Source organism: Panthera tigris, chromosome D1, assembly GCF_018350195.1.
Source record: "Panthera tigris isolate Pti1 chromosome D1, P.tigris_Pti1_mat1.1, whole genome shotgun sequence".
NCBI classification, from domain to species: Eukaryota; Metazoa; Chordata; class Mammalia; order Carnivora; family Felidae; genus Panthera; species Panthera tigris.
The window spans coordinates 54,532,321-54,557,041 of NC_056669.1; the positions used below are offsets into that span (position 1 = coordinate 54,532,321).

General features: G+C 38.1%; 1 protein-coding gene across 10 annotated transcripts in view; it reads left to right on the top strand.

Annotated features, from left to right (window-relative positions):
* GDPD4 (glycerophosphodiester phosphodiesterase domain containing 4) overlaps window positions 1-24,721 on the top strand; it is a 191,102-nt gene that overhangs the window by 127,243 nt on the left and 39,138 nt on the right. For 6 of the 10 annotated variants that reach the window (XM_015536112.2, XM_042957378.1, XM_042957375.1 and 3 more), the window contains 3 exons: window positions 687-769; window positions 1,504-1,550; window positions 21,512-22,303. In XM_015536112.2, the coding sequence (XP_015391598.1) occupies window positions 687-769; window positions 1,504-1,550; window positions 21,512-22,005 (624 nt within the window). In that variant the 3' untranslated portion in view covers window positions 22,006-22,303. Of the gene's footprint in view, window positions 1-686; window positions 770-1,503; window positions 1,551-21,511; window positions 22,304-24,721 lie in introns of those variants that run through there. The other 4 variants (XR_006208000.1, XR_006207999.1, XM_042957376.1 and 1 more) reach the window with 2 other exon arrangements.

The following is a 24,721-nucleotide window of genomic DNA, read 5'->3' on the forward strand; positions in this document are numbered from 1 at the left end:
GGAAAGGGAGGATCAAATCAGGGAATTACAAAACTCACACAAGAGGACCAAGGAGATGGAGCTCTGGGTAATGGGTGATTCAGGCAAGGAGCATGGAGAAGGGGAAACATTAGCTAAGGGGGAGTTCTAATTTCAGCATACTTATTTGAAACATGATGATTTAGAACAAAAATTCCTAGACTCTAGCTCACAGTCCAGTTGCTTCAGCATCATCCGAGAAGCAGATGAAAATGCAGAAATGGTAGTTTCTGAGATATGTAGTGAGACCTAGGACCCTGTATTACTCAAAGGTGTCCAGGTATGCTTGGATGTGCAGCCAGATTTGGGAAGCAGTACTATGAAAACACAGAGGGGTAGAAGTCAAGAAACTTGAGCTATGGAGTCCTAGGTCCAGAATAGACTTGCTATGTGACTTCTCTGGGACTCCTCTGAGGGTTAAGGGAGATAAAGAGTATGAAGTGCTTTGTCCCGTGTAGAGTCCCCTGCACATCTAAGGGGTGATTGTTAGGATATCAGCAGGTACTCTCTGTGTTTGAGACCACCACATCAGTCAAAGTTTCTTTACCTGCTCAGCCTTTCCCCTGCTCTTCCCCCAACCCTGGCAGGAGAGCATAGGACTTGGCCCACGTGATCTGAAATCCTTTCCAACTGTAGTTTTTTAAACTGTTTTGTTTTCTGTTTTGCAGACACCAGGTTACTATATGTTCATGTGGCTTCTCATGGATAGTGTTTCCGCAGTTCTCATTTTTGCCATATTTTATTTTCATTGGTAAGCATATAGTTGCTATTTTAAATGAATTTTTCCCAAGATAAAAGTGTAAGTAGTTCTTATGTAAAGTTCAGAAAAAAACACTTAGACTCTTCCTGTAATTCCACGTGGCAGGCTCTCAGGAAGACAGTGTTTGTAATTTGAACCTGTCATTTCTTCTCATGCTGCCTGTAGCTCCTCACACCCTTTCTGCCACCTCAACACAGGACAATATTCTAAGGATATGGACTCTCACTGAAGCCTAGTCAAATCCTGTTACTACAGATTCATTACAGACCAGTTAGAAAAGGACAAGGGTTGAAGGTTGTACAGAACAAGTGCCTCAACTCCCACCTTCCGTGAAACAAAGCAAGTTCACAAACTGGGAAGCCCGGGTTGTAGCCCTGGTTATGGTCCTCAGTTGCTGGGTGAACTGCTTCTTTCTAGGCTATAGTCTTATTATCTGTCCAAGATGACATTTGAGAATCCTTGCAGGGCAAATGCTATAGGATTGCAAGATTCAAGGTGGGAAAGGGAACATCCAGGTAGCAGAATTTTAGCTAGAGGAGTCCATAGTTGTTTGACCTCATCATGCCCATCATTTCTTCATTTGTGAGTTATCCTTTAAAGAAGAAAGTATAAACCCTGTACCTAAGTGAGAATTTGGATAATGTTTCTTTTCTGCCTATTGCCTTGGATTATTGTCTTTTTTGGAAGAGGCCCGTGAGACTCATGGGTGGTCTGTTTCCTTCTAGGTGGAGAGAGAGCAAAAAAGAAATGTTCAATAACAGCATTCACACAGGTAAAGTCAGAGGCTTAGCCTTCTCCTGTCTCTTCATCCTTACCCGTTGCCTCCAGGATGTGGGGCCTGCTTTTCATGTCTCTGACAAGAACTGAGAGAGTCTGTGGAAGGTGGGAGGTGGGGACCAGGGATAAGTTGGGAAATATAGGCTGGAAAGCCCTTGACATCAGGCTTCATTTTGGACTTTATCCTTTGGCAGTGAGGCCTCTTGGAAGATTTTGAGCATGGGTGTTTATTTGTTCACTTGTTCATATATTAATTCATCACACAGTTATTGAGTACCCCCTTTGTGCCAGGCATTCTGAGAAGGGCTGAAGATAACTGAAAGCTGTCTATGGAGGTGGCCCAAGGGAAGGGAGGGCTGACACCCAAAGAACAGTGAGGAAGGAAGCAAAAGTAGAGCGGTTGACACCATTGGTCCAGGCACCAAGGTCCAGCTACCATAGTATCTGCCATGCCGGTGAGAGATGAATGTGTTTTATGGGCCTTCAGTTGTGGGTGATGTATGTTGGAGGGTGGAGGGAGAAAACTGCAGAGATCCTGAAATGCTGGACTAGAGTCTAGGCTCTGCATATAAGTAATCAAGAGATGGCAAATGAGCTTTGAACAAGGGAGCAATATGCTCAGATTTCTGTGTAAAGGGATAGAATAACAGAATAACTCTTATTTAGAAGAATAACTCAGGGACTGAGGAAGTGAGATAGGCCCAGTAAGGGGAAGGGAAGCTAGATTTTATTTTTCAGGAGGTTGTGGGGATAATAACACAGTGAGTAACTGGTTGGAAAGCCAGTGCAATGTCAAAGGAGAAGCCGATTGGAGGCAAAGGACTGTGCGATACACAATACAGTTTTCTTCCACAGTTCCTGGAGCCTTAGGTAAAGTTGGTACAGTCACAGAATCATGAATTAATTTAATTTCTCGTGGATAGTGGTGAAGATCCTGAAACACCGTGCACCAGCTGGCAGAGGGTTGAACTGACAGAATACTTTAAGAGTTGCAGGAATGGATCCACAGGGACCATGAAAAAATAAGTTCAGAAACCTGAATAAATTAAGTGGAGGGCAATCGTCTTTAATACTGTGAAACTGAAGGATCAAACTAAGTTCACCCAAATCTCTTAGATCTCAGAAAGATCTTAAGTAATTTTTGAGTTATATGGATTTTAAGATCACTCTGCTGACTGGTAATAAGTCTGAAGGCTTTATTCTAGCTACCTTATGATTTTCAGTAGTTGTATTAGTAAACTGGGACTGCTATAACTAAATACCACAATTTGGATGGCTTACACAACAGAAATTTATATTCTCAGTTCTAGAGCCTAAAAGGCCAAGATCAATGTGTGAGCAGGTTTGGTTTCTTCTGAGGCCTCTCTCCTTGGCTTGCAGGTAGCCATCTTCCTGCTGTGTCCTCATACAGCCTTATCTCTGTGCGCACACATACACTCAGTGCCTTTCTGTGTCCACATTTTCTTTTCTCCAATCATATTGGATTAGGCCTGATTTTAATCCCTTCTTTAAAGGCCCTATTTCCAAATATAGTCCAGTTCTGAGGTGCTGGGATTTGGGGCTTCCACGTGTGAACTTGAGGGGCCCAAAATGTAGCCCAAAACAGTAATAGAGCCAGGAATTGGAAAAAACAACAACAACAATACATGAAAATGATAATGAAAGTATGGATGGGAGAGAAAGTTTTGAAGGAAAATTCAAAGAATGTGTATGTATGAATGAAGGAAAAATTACTTAGTTAAATTGACCCCAACTCCGTACCATATTGAAATGATAAGAAAATAAGGTGAATAAAAAATTCAGAATTTTTCTTTTTTTTTTTTTTAAGTTTTTAGTTGTCTGTTACAGAAACCAATTTTGCCTGATCTAAGCAGAAAAAAAATGTATTGAAAGGCTGTTTGGGTGCCTCCAAGAGATACCTAGAAGGTACAGGACCAAGTTTAGAATCAGGGAAGGTACAGGGAAGACTGAAGCCAAAACCACAGCCCAGATCCACTGGGGCTGAAGAGAATAGAACCCCAGACACTAAGTACAGTATCACATCTTGCACCACAACAACTTCCAGGATGGGCATGTACTGGTGCAACTGCTGCTGCCACCATAAGGCATTCATCTTTCTAGCTTTAGGATGTATTTTTCAACACTGTAAAGAAGTCAGTCCTTTGTCTTCTGCCTCATATAGTTTCTTATGAAAGGTCTTCCTTTTTATCTTTGTTCCTCTACTTGTAATATGTCCTTTTTCTTTAGCTGCTTTTTAAGATTGTTCTTTTTATTACTGGTTTTCAATAATTTGATTATGGTTTACTTTGTTGTATATGAGTATGTGTGTGTCTATCTATCCTGCTTGGGGTTCGCTGAACTTTTAGATCAGTCAGTATAATTTTCATCAAATTGATACATTTTCAGTCTTCATTTTTTCAAATACTTTCTTGCTCCTACCCTCTTCTGGGGTTCCCAATTACATAGATGTGAGAAAGTTTGATATTATCCCATTGGTTGCTGAGACTCTGTTTGTTGTTATTTGTAGCCTATTAATTTCTCTGCTTCCTCTTGAGTAGATTCTATTTCTGTATCTATTAGTTTTTTATTGCTGTGTAACAAATTGCTGCAAACCTAGCAGCTTAAAAGAATACAAATTTATCATCTCACAGTTTCTGTGGGCCATGGGTTCAGGCATGGATTAATAGGGTCCTCTACTTAAGAGTCTCCCAGGCTAAAATCAAGGTATCAGCCTAGACCACAATCTCATCTGAGACTAGTTGTTGGAAGAATTTAATTCCTTACTCAATTGTAAGTGGTAGAACTGAAGTTGTTTCTGTTTCCTTGATGACTGTTGGCAGGGTTTGCTCTGAGTTCCTGGAGTCCACCTTCAGGTCGCACCCATATGGCCCTCTGACAACATGGCAGCTTACTTATTCAAAATCAGCAGGACAATATCTTATAGCAGATAGATTCAGGAAAAAGAGACCAAAGGAAGTAAAATAACAGACAAAACAAACAGAAAACAAGTTGACACATGATAGTCTTAAATCCAACCATTTATTAATTACATAAAATATAAATGGAGCAGATACATCAAAGTAGAGATTGTCAGACTGGATAGAAAAAAGCAGGACCTAACCATATGTTGTCTACAAAATAAATATTTAAGGGGCGCCTGGGTGACTCAGTTAAGCGTCTAACTTTGGCTCAGGTCATGATCTCACCATCAGTGAGTTTAAGCTCCACGTCAGGTTCTGTGCTGACAGCTCGGAGCCTGAAGCCTGCTTCAAATTCTGTGTCTCCCTCTCTCTCTGCCCCTCCGCTGCTCCTGCTCTGTCTCTCTCAAAATAAAATAAAAACATAAAAGTTTTTTTAAAAGAAATATTTAAATAGACAACAAAAGATTAAAAATGAAAGAATGGGAAAATGATATGGCATGGAAAAACAGTAAGCATGAGATATAACATCTGAAAAAAATAGACTTCAAAACATGGAGCATTACTGGAAGCAAAGACTTCATAAGTGATGAAGAGGTCAGTATAGCAAGAAGGCATTATAATTAGAGCTCTGTATAAACTTCATACATGAAACAAAAACTGAAAGAGAGAAATAATGCTTGGGCATTTTAACATTCCTCTCTCAGTCCCTGCAAGAACAATGAAACACAAAAAATAAAATCAGAAAGGTTATTGAAGTCTGAACAACATTTACAGCCACATGGACCTAACTGACATAAAACATTATACACAACAACTGCAGACTATATAATATTTTCAAATGTACATGGCATATTGCCAAAATAGACCACATGACAGGCCATAAAACAAGTCTCAATACATAAATTTAAGAAGACTGAAATCTTAAAGTATGCTCTGTGACCATAACAAAATTAAATTAGAAATGAGCTTTAATATGGGAGTGCAAGCTGGTGTAGCCACTCTGGAAAGCAGTATAGAGGTTCCTCAAAAAACTAAAAATAGACTACCCTACGACCCAGAAATTGCACTACTAGGCATCTATCCACAGGATACAGGTGTGCTGTTTCGAAGGGACACATGCACCCCCATGTTTATAGCAGCACTATCAACAATAGCCAAAGTATGGAAAGAGCCCAAATGTCCATCGATGGATGAATGGCTAAAGAAGAAATGGTGTATCTATACAATGGAGTATTACTCAGCAATCAAAAAGAATGAAATCTTGCCATTTGCAGCTACGTGGATGGAACCGGAGGGTATTGTGCTAAGTGAAATTAGTCAGAGTAAGACAAAAATCATATGACTTCACTCCTATGAGGACTTTAAGAGACAAAACAGATGAACATAAGGGAAGGGAAATAAAAATAGTATAAAAACAGGGAGAGGGACAAAACAGAAGAGACTCATAAATATGGAGAACAAACTGAGGGTTACGGGAGGGGTTTTGGGAGGAGGGATTGGCTAAATGGGTAAGAGGCACTAAGGAATCTACTCCTGAAATCATTGTTGCACTATATGCTAACTAATTTGGATGTAAATTTAAAAAAATTAAATTAAAAAAAGAAATGAGCTTTAATAAAATACTAGGTAAGTCTCTAAATGTTGGAAATTAATGTATTTCTAAACATCAAGTTGATTTATCAAGGGATAAATCACAAGAGAAATAAGAAAATATTTCAAAAGGTAATGCATATACAATAGTGAAATTTGTGGGGTAAAACTAAAGCAGGACTTGGAAATTTGTAACTTTAAATTTTAGAATGAAGAAGGCTTAATATTGATAAGTTTTCTACCTCAAGAATCTAGAAAAAGAAGAATAAATTTTTCCCCAAGTAAAAGGAAGGAAAGAATAAAGATAGCAGGAATCAATGAAATAGAAGATACCACAAAAATAGAGAAAATGAAAAAAAGTAAAAGTTAATTTTTTATTTTTTATTAAATATATGAAATTTATTGTCAAATTGGTTTCCATACAACACCCAGTGCTCATCCCAAAAGGTGCCCTCTTCAATACCCATCACCCACCCTCTCCTCCCTCCCACCCCCCATCAGCCCTCAGTTTGTTCTCAGTTTTTAAGAGTCTCTTATGCTTTGGCTCTCTCCCACTCTAACCTCCTTTTTTTTTTTTTCCTTCCCCTCCCCCATGGGTTCCTGTTAAGTTTCTCAGGATCCACATAAGAGTGAAAACATACGGTATCTGTCTTTCTCTGTATGGCTTATTTCACTTAGCATAACACTCTCCAGTTCCGTCCACTTTGCTACAAAGGGCCATATTTCGTTCTTTCTCATTGCCCTGTAGTACTCCATTGTGTATATAAACCACAATTTCTTTATCCATTCATCAGTTGATGGACATTTAGGCTCTTTCCGTAATTTGGCTATTGTTGAGAGTGCTGCTATAAACATTGGGGTACAAGTGCCCCTATGCATCAATACTCCTGTATCCCTTGGGTAAATTCCTAGCAGTGCTACTGCTGGGTCATAGGGTAGGTCTATTTTTAATTTTTTGAGGAACCTCCACACTGCTTTCCAGAGCAGCTGCACCAATTTGCATTCCCACCAACAGTGCAAGAGGGTTCCCGTTTCTCCACATTCTCTCCAGCATCTATAGTCTCCTGATTTGTTCATTTTGGCCACTCTGACTGGCGTGAGGTGATATCTGAGTGTGGTTTTGATCTGTATTTCCCTGATAAGGAGCGACGTTGAACATCTTTTCATGTGCCTGTTGGCCATCTGGATGTCTTCTTTAGAGAAGTGTCTATTCATGTTTTCTGCCCATTTCTTCACTGGGTTATTTGTTTTTCGGGTGTGGAGTTTGGTGAGCTCTTTATAGATTTTGGATACTAGCCCTTTGTCCGATATGTCATTTGCAAATATCTTTTCCCATTCCGTTGGTTGCCTTTTAGTTTTGTTGGTTGTTTCCTTTGCTGTGCAGAAGCTTTTTATCTTCGTGAGGTCCCAATAGTTCATTTTTGCTTTTAATTCCCTTGCCTTTGGGGATGTGTCAAGTAAGAAATTGCTGTGGCTGAGGTCAGAGAGGTCTTTTCCTGCTTTCTCCTCTAGGGTTTTGATGGTTTCCTGTCTCACATTCAGGTCCTTTATCCATTTTGAGTTTATTTTTGTGAATGGTGTAAGAAAGTGGTCTTGTTTCCTTCTTCTGCATGTTGCTATCCAGTTCTCCCAGCACCATGTGTTAAAGACACTGTCTTTTTTCCATTGGATGTTCTTTCCTGCTTTGTCAAAGATGAGTTGGCCATACGTTTGTGGGTCTAGTTCTGGGGTTTCTATTCTATTCCATTGGTTTATGTGTCTGTTTTTATGCCAATACCATGCTGTCTTGATGATTACAGCTTTGTAGTAGAGGCTAAAGTCTGGGATTGTGATGCCTCCTGCTTTGGTCTTCTTCAAAATTACTTTGGCTATTCGGGGCCTTTTGTGGTTCCATATGAATTTTAAGATTCCTTGTTCTAGCTTTGAGAAGAATGCTGGTGCAATTTTGATTGGGATTGCATTGAGTGTGTAGATAGCTTTGGGTGGTATTGACATTTTGACAATATTTATTCTTCCAACCCATGAGCGTGGAATGTTTTTCCATTTCTTTGTATCTTCTTCAATTTCCTTCATAAGCTTTCTATAGTTTTCAGCTTACAGATCTTTCTCATCTTAGGTTAGATTTATTCCTAGGTATTTTATGCTTCTTGGTGCAATTGTGAATGGGATCAGTTTCTTTATTTGTCTTTCTGTTGCTTCATTATTAGTGTATAAGAATGCAACTGATTTCTGTACATTGATTTTGTATCCTGCAACTTTGCTGAATTCATGTATCAGTTCTAGCAGACTTTTGGTGGAGTCTATCGGATTTTCCATGTATAATATGTCATCTGCAAAAAGTGAAAGCTTAACTTCATCTTTGCCAGTTTTGGTGCCTTTGATTTCCTTTTGTTGTCTGCTGATGCTGGAACTTCCAACACTATGTTAACAGCAGTGAGAGTGGACATCCCTGTCGTGTTCCTGATCTCAGGGGAAAAGCTCTCAGTTTTTCCCCATTGAGGATGATGTTACCTGTGGGCTTTTCATAAATGGCTTTTATGATGTTTAAGTATGTTCTTCTATCCCGACTTTCTCGAGGGTTTTTATTAAGAAAGGATGCTGAATTTTGTCAAATGCTTTTTCTGCATCGATTGACAGAATCATATGGTTCTTATGTTTCCTTTTATTAATGTGATGTATCACCTTGATTGATTTGCGAATGTTGAACCAGCCCTATATCCTAGGAATGAATCCCACTTGATCATGGTGAATAATTCTTTTTATATGCTGTTGAATTCGATTTGCTAGTATCTTATTGAGAAATTTTGCATCCATATTCATCAGGGGTATTGGCCTATAGTTCTCTTTTTTTACTGGGTCTCTGTCTGGTTTAGGAATCAAAGTAATACTGGCTTCATAGAATGAGTCTGGAAGTTTTCCTTCCCTTTCTATTTTTTGGAATAGCTTGAGAAGGATAGGTATTATCTCTGTGTTAAACGTCTGGCAGAACTCCCCTGGGAAGCCATCTGGTCCTGGACTCTTATTTGTTGGGAGATTTTTGATGGCTGATTCAATTTCTTCGCTGGTTATGGGTCTGTTCAAGCTTTCTATATCCTCCTGATTGAGTTTTGGAAGTGTGTGGGTGTTTACAAATTTGTCCATTTCTTTCAGGTTGTCCAGTTTGTTGGCATATAGTTTTTCATAGTATTCCCTGATACTTGCTTGTATTTCTGAGGGATTGGTTGTAATAATTCCATTTTCAGTCATGATTTTATCTATTTGGGTCATCTCCCTTTTCTTTTTGAGAAGCATGGCTAGAGGTTTATCAGTTTTGTTTATCTTTTCAAAAAACCAACTCTTGGTTTCATTGATCTGCTCTACAGTTTTTTTAGATTCTATATTGTTTATTTCTGCTCTGATCTTTATTATTTCTCTTCTTCTGCTGGGTTTAAGCTGCCTTTGCTGTTCTGCTTCTATTTCCTTTAGGTGTTCTGTTAGATTTTGTATTTGGGATTTTTCTTGTTTTGAGATAGGCCTGGATTGCAATGTATTTTCTTCTCAGGACTGCCTTCGCTGCATCCCAAAGCGTTTGAATTGTTGTATTTTCATTTTCGTTTGTTTCCATATATTTTTTAATTTCTTCTCTAATTGCCTGGTTGATCCATTCATTCTTTAGTAGGGTGTTCTTTAACCTCCATGCTTTTGGAGGTTTTCCAGACTTTTTCCTGTGGTTGATTTCAAGTTTCATAGCATTGTGGTCTGAAAGTGTGCATGGTATGATCTCAGTTCTTTCATACTTATAAAGGGCTGTTTTGTGACCCAGTATGTGATCTATCTTGGAGAATGTTCCATGTGCACTCGAGAAGAAAGTATATTATGTTGCTTTGGGATGCAGAGTTCTAAATATATCTGTCAAATCCATCTGATCCAATGTATCATTCAGGGCCCTTGTTTCTTTATTGACCGTGTGTCTAGATGATCTATCCATTGCTGTGAGTGGGGTGTTAAAGTCCCTCGCAATTACCACATTCTTATCAATAAGGTTGCTTATGTTTGTGATTACTTGTTTTATATATTTGGGGGTTCCCGTATTTGGCGCATAGACATTTATAATTGTTAGCTCTTCCTGATGGATAGACCCTGTAATTACTATATAACGTCCTTCTTCATCTCTTGTTACAGCCTTTAGTTTAAAGTCTAGTTTGTCTGATACAAGTATGGCTACTCCAGCTCTCTTTTGACTTCCAGTAGCATGATAAATAGTTCTCCATCCCCTCACTCTCAATCTAAAGGTGTCCTCAGGTCTAAAATGAGTCTCTTGTAGACAGCAAATAGATGGGTCTTGTTTTTTTTATCCATTCTGATACCCTATGTCTTTTGGTTGGCGCACTTAGTCCATTTACATTCAGTGTTATTATAGAAAGATACGAGTTTAGAGTCATTGTGATGTCTGTAGGTTTCATGCTTGTAGCGATGTCTCTGGTACTTTGTCTCACAGTATTTCCCCTTAGGATCTCTTGTAGGGCTGGTTTAGTGGTGACGAATTCCTTCAGTTTTTGTTTGTTTGGGAAGACCTTTATCTCTCCCTCTATTCTAAATGACAGATTTGCTGATAAAGGATTCTCGGCTGCATAATTTTTCTGTTCATCACATTGAAGATTTCCTGCCATTCCTTTCTTGCCTGCCAAGTTTCAGTAGAGAGATCCGTCACGAGTCTTATTGGTCTCCCTTTATATGTTAGAGCACATTTATCCCTAGCTGCTTTCAGAATTTTCTCTTTATCCTTATATTTTGCCAGTTTCACTATGCTATGTCGTGCAGAAGATCAATTCAAGTTACGTCTGAAGGGAGTTCTCTCTGCCTCTTGGATTTCATTGCCTTTTCCCTTCCCCAGATCAGGGAAATTCTCAGCTATTATTTCTTCAAGTACACCTTCAGCACCTTTCCCTCTCTCTTCCTCCTCTGCAATACCAATTATGCGTAGATTATTTCTCTTTAGTGCATCACTTAGTTCTCTAATTTTCCCCTCATACTCCTGGATTTTTTTATCTCTCTTTTTCTCAGCTTCCTCCTTTTCCATAATTTTATCTTCTAGTTTACCTATTCTTTTCTGCCTCTTCAATCCGAGCTGTCTCCATTTTATTTTGGAGCTGGTCGTCTCCATTTTATTTTGCAGCTCATTTATAGCCTTTTTTAGCTCCTCCTGGCTGTTCTTTAGTCCCTTGATCTCTGTAGCAATAGATTCTCTGCTGTCCTCTATACTGTTTTCAAGCCCAGCGATTAATTTTATGACTATCATTCTAAATTCACTTTATGTTATATTGTTTAAATCCTTTTTGATCAGTTCGTTAGTTGTTGTTATTTCCTGGAGATTCTTTTGAGGGGAATTCTTCTGTTTCGTCATTTTGGATAGTCCCTGGAGTGGTGCAGACCTGCAGGGCACTTCCCCTCTGCTGTCTTGAATAACTTGCGTTGGTGGGCAGGGCCGCAGTCAGACCTGATGCCTGCCCCCAGCCCGCCTCTGGGGCCACAGTCAGACTGGTGTGTATCTTCTCTTCCCCTCTCCTAAGAGCGGAATTCACTGGGGTGGCATGGCCCGACTGGGCTACTTGCACACTGCCAGGCTTCTGGTGCTGGGGATCTGGCGTATTAGCTGGGGTGGATCGGCAAGGTGCACAGGGGCGAGAGGGGCAGGCTCAGCTTGCTTTTCCTTTGGTGATCCACTTCGGGAGGGGCCCTGTGGCAGCGGGAGGGAGTCAGACCTGCTGCCAGAGGGATGGATCCGCAGAAGCACAGTGTTGGGTGTTTGCATGGTGCAAGCAAGTTCCCTGGCAGGAACTGGTTCCCTTTGGGATTTTGGCTGGGGGATGGGCGAGGGAGATGGCGCTGGCAAGTGCCTTTGTTCCTCGCCAAGCTTCACTCTGTCGTCCAGGGCCCAACAACTCTCCCTCCCGTTGTCCTCCAGCCCTCCGCTCTCTGAGCAGAGCTGTTAGCTTATAACCTTCCAGATGTTAAGTCCCGCTTGCTGTCCGAACACACTCCGTCCGGCCCCTCCGCTTTTGCAAGCCAGACTCGGGGCCTCTGCTTGGCTGGTGGGCTGCCCCTCCGCCCCGGCTCCCTCCCGCCAGTCCGTGTAGCGCGCACCGCCTCTCCACCTTTCCTACCCTCTTCCGTGGGCCTCTTGTCTGCGCTTGGCTCCGGAGAATCCGTTCTGAGTAAAAGTTAATTTTTTGAAAAGATTAACAAAATTGATAAACTCTGAGCAAGATGAGAAAGGGAGGGAAAGGAAGAGAGAGAGATTGATTGCTGATATGATGAATGAAAAATGGATTATCTGTCCATATCCTAGACATAAAAAGGAAAATTAGGAACATTTTTATGCCACTAAAATTTACAACTTAAGTAAACTAGAGAAATCCCTTGAAATAAACAGCTTACCAGAACTAAAAGAAGAAGAAATAACAATTTTTAATAACTCACCTTCAGAATCAACTGCATATCCCAAAAACCTCACCAAAAGGAAACGTCTAGGTCCAGAGAATTTTCACTGGTTAATCAAATATTAAATAATGCTAATTTTATACCAACTCAGAAAAAAAGGAAGAGGAACACTACCTAGCAGATTTTTGAGGCCAACAATACCCTCCTATAAAAACTGACAAAGATATTACAATAACTAAATTTATACACCAATATCATTATGAACTTAGACCTAAAAATTCTTAGCAAAATGTTAGCAAATTGAATACATCAGTATATAAAAAGGATAATATGTCATAAGTAAGTAGGGTTTATCCCAGTAGTACAAGATGAATATATCATTTGAAAATTAATACAATCGACTGAATTAATAAAGTAGAAATAGTATATTTGACAGAAGTAAGCACCCATTTATGATAAAAAAAAAAAAAAGCTCTGGGAAAACTAGTAGAATTAAACTTCCTCAATCTGATGGAAAACATTTATAGGAAACCTACAGTCAATATCATTTTTAACGGTGAAACAATGAATGTTTTTCCCCTAAGATCAGAAATAAGGCAAGGGTATCTGCTCTCACCACTGCTGCTCAGCATTGTGGAAATCCTAACTAGTTTGGTAAGATAAATAACAGGCATAAAGGAAGAAATAAAAAAAACTCCTCATTTGCAGATTAATTACATAAAAATTCTAGACTTCCCAGGACAGTGGAGTAGGAGAACCCTAAAGTCACCTCGTCCCATGGACACAACCAGTTAACACTCATGCCAGTGTAAATAATCCAGAAAATGTCTGAAAGACTGCCAGAACAAACTTCACAACTAAATATAGAGAAGAGGGTAGGAAGGGCAAAGATATAGTGTGATTTAGATGGGTTTAACCACCAGAAAGAGGGAGCTATGGGTGTGGAGAGGGGAGAAAAAACAGACTATCACACCCAGAAGTCTGGACAGGGAAGATGAATCCCATAACATTTGGTGTTGAAAACCAGAGGGGCTGAATTTCATGAGTTCTTCTAACCAGTGAGACTTAAAGCCTGGAACTTTAAAAATCAGCAGGCTTGGCTCTAGGAGAGCCAAGAGGGCAATAGGAAACTGAGTCCCCACCCTTAAAGAGATAGCACAACACACAGCCCACAGGGATACAGCATAGAAGCAGCAGTTTGAAAAACACTGGGGGCATAGAGGGAGTGTTATTTACTAATCTCAGAGTTCACTGAGGGACTTCTCCAGTAACAAAGGAGCTGGCAGGCATTATCTCCCTCCCTTGCCCCACCTAGCATAAACACATGGCCACCTGTGCGAACCAATGTGGCACCAGCATTCACTAGCTAATTTGCTTATACTACACCCCATCCCCTCAAGCCAGGCTTGCCTCAGTCCTGGTGTTGCTGTTCCCCTCCCCCAGAAGACCAGCACAAATCTTGCCAACACATCTTCCAACTGTACACTTTGTAGGGCCTACATCCAGTGGAGGCTGGTGATCTCCCATGGGTGATTGTCACACCTTATTAAAACTGTGCCCCCAGCCCACATGTGCTTTGTGAAGCTGACTGGGTTCTGTTTCTGTGATGGCTATGCTTGCCCTGTGGAAGAGGACTAGCACCACCTTGTTAAATTGTGTACCCTACCCACTACTTTCAAGAGCAAGAGACATAGCTGACTTACCTAACACAGAAAAACAGACAAAACTTGACTATATATATATATATATATATATATATATATATATATATAGTGATATATATAGTGATATATATAGTGATGTGATATATATAGTGATATATATATTTATATATAGTCAAGTTATATATATATATATATATATATATATATATATATATACACACACACACACATTAAAGACAAAAAGAAAAAGAAAAACACAGAAAGTTAGACAAAAATGAGACTGAGGAATATGTCCCAAATAAAAGAGTGGGACAAAATCACAGCAAGAGACTTAAGGGAAATGGAGATAAATAATATGCCTGATAGAGAACTTAAAGTAATGATCATAAAGATACTCAATAGACTTGAGAAAAGAGTAGAGGACATCAGTGAGACCCTTAAAGAGATTTAAAAAAAAGAACCAATCAGAAATAACACAGTAATTGAAATTTAAAATAAACTATGGGGCACCTGGTTGGCTCAGTCAGTTAAGCGTCTGACTTTGGCTCAGGTCATTATCTTGCAGTTCATGGGTTTGAGGCCCACGTCAGGCTCTGTGCTGACAGCTTGGAACCTGGAGCCTGCTTCAGATTCTGTATCTCCCTCTCTGTGCCTCCCCTGCTCATGCTCTGTCTCTCAAAAATAAATTAACATTAAAAAAAAAAGTAAACTAGATGAAATAGATAGTAGGCTAGAAGCAGCAGAAGAATGGATCAGTGACCTAGAAGATAGTGTAATGGAAAGTAATCAAGCTGAACAGGTAAGAGAAAAATATTATGCAAAATGAGAATAGACTTAGGGAACTCAGTGACTCCATCAAGTGCAATAACATTTGCAATGTAGGGATCTCAAAAGAAGAAGAGAAAAGGGGGCAGAAAATTTATTTGGAGAAACAATAGCTGAAAACTTTGTGAATTTGGGAAAGAAAACAAATTCAGATCCAGGAGGCACAGAGATCCTGCAGCAAAAATCAACCCAAGGAGGTCCATAAGACACATAGTAATTAAAATGTCAAAAGACAGTGATAAAGAATTTTAAAAGCAGTGATAAAGAATTTTAAAAGCAAGAGAAAAGAAAACAGCTACATAGAAGGAAAGCCCCTTAAGGCTATCAGTGGATTTTTCACCAGAAACTCTGCAGGTCAGAAGGGAGTGGTATAATACATTCAAAATGCTGAAATGGAAAAATTTGTAGCCAAGGATACTGTATCCAGCAAGGCTATCATTCAGAATAGAAGGAGAGATAATGAGTTTCCCAGACAGACAAAAGTTAAAGAAGTTCATGACCACTAAGCCAGCCCTACAAGAAATGTTAAAGGGGACTCTTTGAGTGGAAAGGAAATGACCATTAGTAAGAGTTAATAGGAAGCACAAAAGCAGTAAAAATAAGTATGTATGTAAAAATCAGTCAAGAGGCTCACAAAATGAAAGGATGTGAAGTATTATACCATATACCTAAAACATGGGGAGGAGAGGAGTAAAGAATGGGTCAAACTTAAGTGACCATCAACTTAAGCAGAAGATATTATATACAAACCCAATGGGAACAACAAATGAAAAACAAGTAATAGGCAAAAAATAAAAAAGAAAGAAATCTAGGTATATCTCTAAAGAAAGCCAACTTATGGTGAGAGAAGAGGGCAAGTGAAGAAACAAACAGAGAAGATCCACAAAAACATATAACAAATAACAAAATGGCAATAAATACATTCCTGTCAATAATTATGTAGTCTGTAAATGGACTAATTGCTCCAATCAAAAGACATAGTTTGTTGGAATATATAGAATAAGAAAAAGACCCATCTATATGCTGACTACAAGAGACTCACTTCAGACCTAAAGACACATGCAGATTGAAAGTTAGGAGATGGACATATGTGGAATTTGAGAAACTCAACATAAGGGAAAGGAAGGAAAAATAAGATTTAAAAAACCAGAGAGGAAAGCAAACCATAAGAGATTCTTAAAAATGGAGAACAAACTGAGGGTTGTTAGAGGAGGTTGGTGGGTGGGTGGGTGGGGAGCGGGTTAAATGGGTGATGGGCATTAAGGAGGGCACTTTCAGGATGAGCATTGGATATCATATGTAAGAGATGAAGCACTGGGTCCTACTCCTGAAGCCAAGGCTACATTGTATGTTAACTAACTTGAAAATTTAAAAAAGGTGAGGAAATGGAAGAATATTTATCATGCAAATGGATATGAAAAGAAAGCCGAGGTAGCAATATTTATATCAATCAAAACTTTAAAACAAGGACTATAACAAGAGACAAAGAAGGACACTATATAAACATTAAGGGGATAATACAACAAGAAAACATAATAATTGGAAATGTTTATGCACCCAACATGGAAGCATCCAAATATATAAACCAGTTAATAACAAATATAAAGGAACTAATCTATAGTAATACAATAATAGGGAACATTAACACCCGACTTACAACAATGGACAAGTCCTCTAAACGGAAAATCAGTAAGGAACAGTGGTTTTGAATGACACACTGGACCAGATGATTTAATAGATATATTCAGAACATTCATCCTAAAACAGAACACACATTCATTTCAAGTGCACATGGAACATTATCCAGAATAGATCACATATTAAGTCATAAAACAATTCTCAACAATTTAAAAAAGAAGTTATACCACACATCTTTTCTGACCACAACGTGATGAAACTAGAAAGCAACCACGAGAAAAAAAATCTGGAAAGAACACAAATAGGTGGAGGTTAAATAACATGCTAGTAAACAATGAATGGGTCAAGCAAGAAATCAAAGAGGAAATTAAAAAAAATACATGGAGACAAATGAAAATGGAAACACAACAATCCAAAATCTTTGGGATGCAGCAAAAGTGGTTCTAAGAAGTTTATAGCAATACAAGCCTACTACCTTAAGAAGCAAGAAAAATCTCCAGCAAACAACCTAACCTTACAGGAGCTAGAAGAACAACAAACAAATAATAAACAAACAACAAACAAAACCCAAAAACAGCAGAAGGAAGGAAATAATGAAGATTACAGCAGAAATTAATGATATAGAAACTGAAAAAACAATGGAACAGATCAATGAAGCCAGCTGTTTCTTCGAAAAGATCAACAAAATTGATAAACCTCTAGCCAGACATATTTTAAAAAGAAAGAAAAAAAAGAGGACTCAAAATCAGAAATGAAAGAGAAGTAACCAACACCATGGAAATATAAAGGACTGTAAGAGAATATTATAAAAAAGTACATTTCAAAAAAACCTGGACAACCTAGAAGAAATGGATAAATTCCTAGAAACAGATAACCTACCACAACCAAAGCAGGAAGAAATGGAAAATTCGAACAGACCAATTGCCAGCAATGAAATTGAATCAGTAACTTAAAAAACTCCCAACAAACAAAAAAATCCAGGACCAGACAGCTACACAGGTGAATTCTACCAAACATTTAAAGAAGACTTAATACCTAATCTTCTCAGACTATTCCAGAAAACATAAGAGAAAGGAAAACTTCCTAATTCTTTCTATGAGTCCAGCATTACCCTGATACCAAAACCAAATAAAGACACACATACATACATGCATGTGCGCGCACGCACGCACACACACACCTAAAAAAAAAGAAAAAACTAAAAAAGAAAACTACAGGCCAATATCCCTGATGAACATAGATGTAAAAGCCTCAACAAAGTACTAGCAAACTGAATCCAACAATATATTTTTAAAAATTATTCACCACAATCAAGTGGGATTTATTTCTGAGTTGAAAGGGTGGTTCAATATTCACAAGTCAATCAGTGTGATACATCACATCAATAAAAGGATAACAACCATCTGATCCTTTCAATAGATGCAGAAAAAGCACGTGACAAAGTACAACAGCCATTCATGTAAAAACTCTCAACAAAGTAGTTTTAGAGGGAACATACCTCAACATAATAAAGGCCACAGGTTTTGTGGAAAACCCACAACTAATATCATCCTTAATGGAGAAAAACTGAGAGCTTTCCCCCTTAGGTCAAGAACAAGACAAGTATGTCTACTGTCACCACTTTTATTCAACATTGTACTGGAAGCCCTAGCCATAGCAATAAGACTGCAAAAAGAAAGAAAAGGCATCCAAATCAGTAAGGAAGAAGTAAAACTTTCACTATTTTCAGATGACATGATACTATATAGAGAAAACCCAAAGAACTCCACCAAAAAACTGTTAGAACTGATAAACAAATTCAGTAAAGTCACAGGGTACAAAATCATTGTTGCATTCTACACACTAATGAAGCAGCAAAAAGAGAAATTAGGAAAACAATCCCATTTATAACTGCACCAAAAATAATAAGATACCTAGGAATAAGCCTAACCAAAGAGGTGAAAGACCTGTGTTCTGAAGACTGTAACACTGATGAAAGAAATTGAAGGTGACACAAAGTAATGGTAAGACATTCCATGCTCATGAATTGCAAGAACAAATATTGTTAAAATGAGTATACTACCCAAAGCGATCTATACATTTAATACAATACTTATCAAAATACCAACAGCATTTTTCACAGAACTATAATAAGTGATTCTAGAATTTGTATGCAACCACAAAACACTGCAATTGGCCAAAGCAATCTTGAAAAGCAAAGCTGTAGGCATCATAATTCTGGACTTATATTTCAAAGCTGTAGTAATCAAAACAGTATGGTGCTGGCACAAAAAAAAAAGGCACATAGATCAATATAACAGAAGAGAAAACCCAGAAATAAAACCACAACTGTATGGTCAATTAATCTTTGATAAAAGAGGAAAGGATATGCAATGAGAAAAAGATAGTCTCTTCAACAAATGCTGGGAAAACAGGATAGGAACATGCAAAAGAATAAAACTGGGCCACTTTCTTACACCATACACAAAAATGAACTCAAAATGGATTCAGGATCTAAATGTGAGACCTGAAACTATAAAAATCCTAGAAGAGAAAACAGGCAGTAATTTCTCTGACATTGGTCATAGCAACATCTTTCTAGGTATGTCCCCTGAAGCAAGGGAAACAAAAGGAAAAATAAAAAGCTTCTGTACTTCGAAGGAAACAACTAACAAAACCAAAAGATAACCTACTGAATGGGAGAAGATAATTGCAAATGACATATTGGGTTGAGGGTAGTATCCAAAGCATATAAAGAATTTATACAACTCAACGCCCAAAAATAAATAATCCAATTTTTAAATTGGCAGAAGACATGAACAAACATTTCTCCAAAGAAGACATCCAGATGGCAAACAGATACATGAAAAGATGCTCAACATCACTTATCATCAGGAAAATGCAAATCAAAACCACAATGAGATATCACCTCACACCTGTCAGAATGGTTAAAATCAAAACACAAGAAACAGCAAGTGTTGGCAAAGATGTGGAGAAAGAGGAACCCTCATGCACTGTTGGTGAGAATGCAAACTGGTATAGCCACTGTGGAAGACAGAGTGGAGATTCCTCAAAAAAGTAAAAATAGAACTACCCTATGATCCAGTAATTGACATACTGGGTATTTACCCCCAAAATACAAAAACACTAATTTGAAGGGATACATTCACCCCTATGTTTATCACAGCATTATTTACAACAGTCAAATTATGGAAGCAACACAGGTGTCCATCAATAGATAAACGGATAAGACACACACAAATAGTCTATTATTCATCCATAAAGATTAAATCTTGCCATTTGTAACAACACAGATGGATCTAGAGAGTATAGTGCTAAGTTAAGTAAGTCAGAGAAAGACAAATATCATATGGTTTCACTCGTGTGGAATTGAAGAAACAAAATGAACAAAGGGGGGGAAAAGAGACAAATAAAAAAGACACCTAACTATAGGAAACAATCAGGTGGTTATCAGAGGGGAGGCGGGTGGGAGGATGGGTGAAATAGGTAAAGGAGATTAAGAGTATATTTATCTTGAGCATTGAGTAATATATGGAATTGTTGAATCACTATATTATACATAACACTGTATGTTAACTATACTAGAATTAAAATTAAAAAAAATATAAGAAATCAACAAACAAACCTACTGGAATAAGTGAGTTAAACAGTGTCTCAGGATACAAGGTCAATATACAGAAAAATCAATTGTATGTCTATATATTAGCAATAAATAATCAGAAACTTAAAAATTTAAATAGCATCAATTACAACACCAAAAAACCAAAATAGGAATAAATTTAAGGAAAACATTGCAAGCTGTCACAGAGAAGATATGGTTGGTCACCGAAAGCTACAGAAGTTTACTGAGAGAAGACACAAATGGACCAACATGCCACATTTATGAATTAGAAAACCTAATATCACAGATACTACTTGTCATGGAATTGATCTACAAATTCAATTAAAGTGCAATTAGAATCCCCTTCCTTCTGTAAAGCTGACAGAAAATGAAGCTCATGTGTGTGGTGGTTTCAAGATTGACATTACACTCAGGGCAAAAACAACTGAGATCTGGACTGACTTCTTTGGATTCTCATTATCTTCTAGATTTTGGCCCCACAGTTCCTCACCGTATTGTAAAATCTTAAATGATTTTAAGGTGTTTTCTTGGGTTAATTATTATCCAGTTATTAATTTGTCTTTGGTACGATTCAGTTTTCTAGTTACATTACTAGAAGTAGTCTCCATCATTTATTTTTCTGTCAGATTAAAATTATTTTTTCAGAACTTACTTGTGTGACAGATGCTGCTGAGCACTGTGTATGTAGTGGCAAGCAAGACGAAGTCTCTGCCTTTAAAAAGCTCCCATCCTAATTGAGGATGTATTCATTTGTTTGTTCAAATTGATTTGGAAGCAGTGGTTGTGAAATGCATGAACTTTAAGCAGATGTGACTTCCTACCTTCTGAGAGCTTTCATGGTGACCTAAAATCTCATACAATAGACTCTTTTTTTTTTAATGTTTTTATTTATTTTTGAGACATAGAGAGAGCATGAGCAGAGAAGGGGCAGAGAGAGAGGGAGACACAGAATCGGAAGCAGGCTCCAGGCTCTGCGCTGTCAGCACAGAGCCCGACGCGGGGCTTGAACTCACACATTGGGAGATCATGACCTGAGCTGAAGTTGGACGCTCAACCGACTGAGCCACCCAGGCGCCCCTACAATAGACTCTTAAACTCCAGTGCCATAATAAAATCCTTACCAAGTTTGGGGAAGGGAAAACTAAGGGGGGAAAGAACCTGAGATGGTACGTGAGGGGCCAACATTTTAAAGATGATAAAACTTCTCAACATGACCAGAAAAGATTAGAGAAGTGACATTTGAGGAATCTTTGTTTTTGTTGTTTCTATCCCACAGATCTTCGGAGTTTAAGCCTACAACAGAGGGAACATGGGAGTCAGGACTCTACAAATTTACCCAATAAGCCTTCCTTCCGAGTTTTGGGAAATCCTTGGGCTCTATCAGCCTTCTACCCAGCTTTAACCAAGAGCACAAAGAAACAGCCAGGTTCTTGCCATTTTTTAGTAGTCCCCAAGAAGAAATCCAGTGAACCAGAGCAAGTCAAGGAAACCATCAAACCACTGATGCCTAGCAAGGATGATGTTAGACAACCATCACCCACCGAGAAAACATTTGAACCCACCTGGGATGCTCCCAGAGAGGCTACCCTTGAAACCGCATTGCCTTCCCTAAAGGTGAATAAACCAACAATTTCTTCCTTAGAGATTGCTCAATCTAAAACAGAATCTGAAAAGACCTCTACCTTTGAATCCTCTCAACAATACTCTTTTTCAGTATTTTCTGCCATATCCAGCATGTTTTCCTATGAGCTGACCTCAAAGAAGAATTAGCCAATATTGCTTTCCTGTTCCTTTTCATCTCTGTTCCTAAGAGTGGTGATGGTGGGAAGTGGTCAAGAAAGGAGTGCAGAAGGGCCATTGAGGCTCTCAGGAGAACCCCTCTGGTCTAGTGCTTTCAATAAAGAATGCATCTCTAGGGGATAGGCAAGGGAAAAACTGTTGTGGTCTTGAAGCTGGAGTTAGTTGTTCTCTGATGTTAGAGAGTTTCTCATCCTAACCCTTCATAGTACTTCCTGCTAAAGGAATGACTGTGCACATCAGCACGGGAATAAAGGCAACTTCTCAGGAATGCAGAAGGTTACTGGTGTATTCTTTGGACACCTCTGCTATCACTCACGCTGACAGAGACTAGGGGATGAGTGCAAAAGTAATGCCATCCTGAGTCAGAGAATGAGAAGTGGCATAGGTAAGGCCATGAGTTTGGGGAAAGATCATCTTACATGCATATTGTATGATCTAGTGTGCAGTGAGATACTTTCTAATAGCTTGTCCATGGCTGATTCCCCAGTGGGATGATGGGCATAATCCCATGCCCACCCAGTGGCCCTAGACCTTGAGTGAAAGTCAAAGCCACAGCAAGTGTTTGGGACCTATCAATCTGGAGGATCCCCAAAAAGGAAGAAATGCCTGCCATTTACCAAGTGAAAGAAGCACTGCAATGAGATAAAAATGGAATATTTTTAAATACCTCATCAAACCTAAGCACAAGCTCTAGAGCTTTATTCTTTTGACTCACACTAAGAATGGGATGTTGCCACTTCCCTCAGATAAAAGTCAATCTAGTGGATGAGTCAAGATAAATAGAACTACAATAAATAACTAAATATAATTATTTACAAATATAAATGCTTAAATAATTTTTCAAGGTAACAGTGAAAGAACTGTCACCAGGCATGATAGACAACATTAGTCTAAAAAAACTTTAACACCAATCTTAAATTCTTTTTTCATTCGTCCTTTAAAAAAATTGTGGTAAAATATACATGACAAAATTTATCATTGTAACTACTTTTAAGTGTACAGCCCAGTGGCATTAAGTACATTCATGTTGTGCAATCATCACTTCCATCCACCTCCAGAACTTTTTCATTTTGCAAAACAGAAACTCTGGATGGTTACTTAAACGTAAGATCTGAAACTATAAAATTACCAGAAGAAAACATAGGGAAAAACCTTCTTGACATTGATCTGAGGTATGATTTTTTGGACATGATAGTGAAGTGCAGGCAACAGAAGCAAAAATAAACAAGTGGGATTGTATCAAACTAAAAAGCTTCTGCATGGCAAAGGAAACAATCAACAGAGTGAAGAGGCAACCTACAGAGTGGGAGAAAATATTTGCAATCATATATCTAATAAAGGGTTAGTATCCAAAATATATAAGGAACTCCTACAATCCAATAGCAAATACATACATACATATGTAAAAATATACATACCTGAGTAAAAAATGGGAATGGGACCTGAATAGACGTTTCTCAAAAAAATACATGCAGATGGCCAACAGGTACACAAAAATGGAAATTCAGTCAAAACCATGAAGAGAAATCCTCACACCTGGTAGAATGACTATTATCAATAAGACAAAAGATAACAAATGTTAGCATGGCAAGAAAAGAGAACTCTTGTACACTGTTGATGGGAATGTAAATTGTTACCGCCACTATGGAAAGCCATAGAGAGGTACCTCAAAAAAATAAAAAATACAACTACTATAGTCCAGCAATCCCACTATTGGGTATATATCCAAAAGAAATGAAATCAGTACCATGAAGAAATAGCTGTACTTCCATGTTTATTGCAGCATTATTCACAATAGCCGATATATGAAAACAACCTAAATGTCTGTTGATGCGTGAATAGGTAAAGAAAATGTGATACATGTATGTGTATATATATGTGTGTATACATGTAATGGAATTCTTTTCTTTCAGCTTTCTTTTGGTTTCCATTTGCATGGAATATCTTTTTCAATCTCTTCACTTTCAGTCTGTGTATCCTTAAAGTGAGTCTCTTGTAGGCAGCATATAGTTGGGTCTTGTTTTTTAATCCATTTAGCCACACTCTGTCTTTTGATTGGAGAACTTTGCCATTTACATTTAAAGTAATTATTGATAGGTGTGGGCTTATTGCCATTTTGTTAATTGTTTTCTGGATGTTTTGTAATTCTTATGTTCCTTTTTCTCTTGCTCTCTCCCTTTGTGATTTGAAGATTTTCTGTAGTGGCATACTTAGACTCTTTTTATCTTTTGGGTACGTTCTATAAGTCTTTGCTTTGTGTTTACCATGAAGCTTACATAAAACATCTTATACCAGTTTATTTTAAGTCGATAACTTTAGTTTGAACACATTCTAAAGCTTTACGTTTTTACTCTCCCACCCCCACGTTTTATGTTTTCGATATCACAATTTACATCTTGTATCTTGTGTATCCATTAATAAATTATTGTAGTTACAGTTATTTTTATTACTTTTGTCTTTTAGCCTTCATACTAGATCTATAAGTAATTAACATACCACCATTACAGTAGATTCTTCTGAATTTAACTATATATTTACCTTTACAATTGATATTTGTACCTTCATATATTTTCCTGTTATTAATTAACACCCTTTCATATCAGCTTAAAGAAGTCTCTTTAACATTTCCTTTAAGGCCAGTCTAGTGGTGCTACCTCTTTCAGGTGTTGATTGTCTAGTAAACACT